A 2402-nucleotide genomic window follows, 5' to 3' on the forward strand; every position below is an offset into this window, starting at 1 on the left:
AACTGTCTCACTGGTCTCTGCTTCGATCAAAGAAAACTGTACAACAGTACCCTACCTAGAGGTCTGATAATATCTTCTGGACTCTATTAGCCTCCTGACGATGCTAACACTAACCATCGTCTAAAAGTGGCAGTAAGTGTTGACTGGATATTTGGTTCTGAAAGTCATAGAGCTTTATTTAAAGAAATCCTACACTACAGTGACTCTTTTTCATGAGTGTTGTGAATACAGAAGAAGAGTAGACGCTGTGGACAATACCAGGAATTGTGACAGTTTTGTGTGAAGATTTTAAAGTGACATGACATGGCGGATGAAAGCGCAGCCACGTGTGTTGAACAAAAAAGGGCACCAAAGCCCACAGAAAAGGCTGTAGAGGAGAAAATACAAAGGCTGAGAGGAGAACGCCAGGGAAAGTTGGCACAAATAACCAAACAGAAGAATGATTTAGCCAAATTGAAGGAAAATAACCACAATGGTAATTTCATTAAAGATGAAGCATTGCTAAGGTTTGACAGATGCTTAAGACAGTAAGAACGGATTAATGAAGAGTTGTGTGAGTTAATAGATGAAAATGATAAGAAAGCGGTGCAAGATGCTTATGAGAACAAATATGTTCAGAATTTAATCGGTTTATAGAAGACAGGATTGCAGATGTCTTAAGAGATGAGGAAGATGATATTAGGCCACATGATGGTGTGTCCAAAGCTAACTCCGTGGTAAGCCACACTTCCAGTACTAATTCTGCAATGCTGAGAATTAAAGCTGAACGTGAGGCGCTGTTGGCAAGAGCTGCAGCAATGAAAAAGAGGGAAGCAATAGAGCAGGAAGAAATTCGCTTGAGAATTAGAAAAGAGCAATTGGAGCTTGAAACTGAACTTGCTGCTTCAGACGCCAAATTAAAGGTGTATGAAGAATCTGAAGATGCTCATGAGTTTAGCTATGATTTATTAGAGCCACCTTCAGGACCCAGATTTGAACCCCTGATGCGTAGACAAGAAAAACACAATGTAGACTAATATGTGCGTCGTAGAGCTGGTAAGCTTAAATAAGATTTGGCAATGAAAAAGCATTTATCAATATTATTTCTACTTACCAAACTCCCACTTCCACAGGAAGTGTTTACCCCACTGTCGCTGGATGCACTGTTTCCCCTCTTGTTGTCTAAAACAAAGAAAACTAAATTTATTCTGTTCTATTCAACACTTGTCCTTTTGTGCCACCAAAGTCCTTGAGGGCCAGGCTTGTCCACTTTTGGTTCTGGATCGTAGTGATGATCCGTGGATCCGACTCCACCTGCACCCTACTGACGGGTCTCCACTTTGCCACTACGTCCTCGGGGTGAGGACAGTTGCCAGTCCAACCCTCTTTTTGGATCAGCAGTGACACCTTGCTGACAGTCGGGGGCCGTCTTGAACACTGGGCTGTCAAAGACAAATGTTAAATTAACATTCTTGTCCAAAATGTGAATTGTTACTTTGATTATAGAAATATGTATTCATTTTTTTTATAATGAAGCGCATGAACTTACACAAGAGGTGCTCCTCCCGCTTGGCAAACTGCACAGCCCTCCACCTGTCATAGAATACTCTGTCAGGTGGAAACCCCGCAGTGGTCCGCTTCTTTTTCGTGGGCGGGCTGCTACTCGCCGTCGCTGGAAACTGCAGGAGAAACGCTCCAAAGTCCCTGTCATCCTGATCAGCTGCGCCTCTGCCTCTCTTCTGTTTCCGACCTCTCCCCTCATCGGCCGGCTCATCAGAAGAAGAGCTGAACATTTGAGAAGATTTCATGTTCAAACTCTGACAAAAAGCTAGACAGACCTTGGAAGCAGCTGACAAACAGAAAATATATGAATGTTGTGTGTTTTGGATGACACATACCATGCCATAGTACTTTGGGCTCTTCTGGCTTGCTGGCTCGAAAAGCTTGGATGAATGAAGAACAAATCTCAGATTAATCCTCAATTCTTTCAGCGTATTTTTCTTACAGAAAATAATAGTATTTGAACTTTATGTAGTACATAAGCCATTGTAATATAATATAATCTAAATCAACAACATGTTACCGTATACCGACTAAGCTACTGAAAGAGATGCTTCCAGAGGTCATAGATCCTCTTCTTAATATTAATTCATCTGTCTCTAGGATATGTACCTAAAACTTTTAAGCTGGCTATGATTAAACCGCTTGTTAAAAAAAACGCAACTTGATCCTACAGAATTAGTCAATTACAGGCCGATCTCGAATCTACCTTTTCTGTCAAAGATATTAGAAAAGGCAGTATCTTCACAACTGTGTTCCTTTCTTGAAAGAAATGATATCTGCGAGGATTTAGACCGTACCATAGTACGGAGACAGCTCTCAGAGTCACAAATGATTTGCTCTTATCATCCGATCGTGGTTGT

General features: G+C 41.3%; 1 protein-coding gene across 1 annotated transcript; it reads right to left on the reverse strand.

The window, feature by feature from the left end:
* Positions 1–1155: 1155 nt before the first annotated feature.
* Positions 1156–1918, reverse strand: LOC311080827 (uncharacterized protein). The gene is made up of 3 exons (XM_084110978.1): positions 1878–1918; positions 1529–1764; positions 1156–1421 (listed from the first exon to the last, which is right to left on the reverse strand). The coding sequence occupies exons 1-3, from the start codon at positions 1883–1885 to the stop codon at positions 1183–1185; spliced, it is 483 nt and encodes a 160-aa protein (XP_083967104.1). The 5' UTR covers positions 1886–1918; the 3' UTR covers positions 1156–1182.
* Between the last annotated feature and the right edge of the window lie 484 nt (positions 1919–2402).

This window comes from Abramis brama (assembly GCF_963993115.1).
Source record: "Abramis brama genome assembly, chromosome: 4".
Lineage (NCBI taxonomy): Eukaryota > Metazoa > Chordata > Actinopteri > Cypriniformes > Leuciscidae > Abramis > Abramis brama.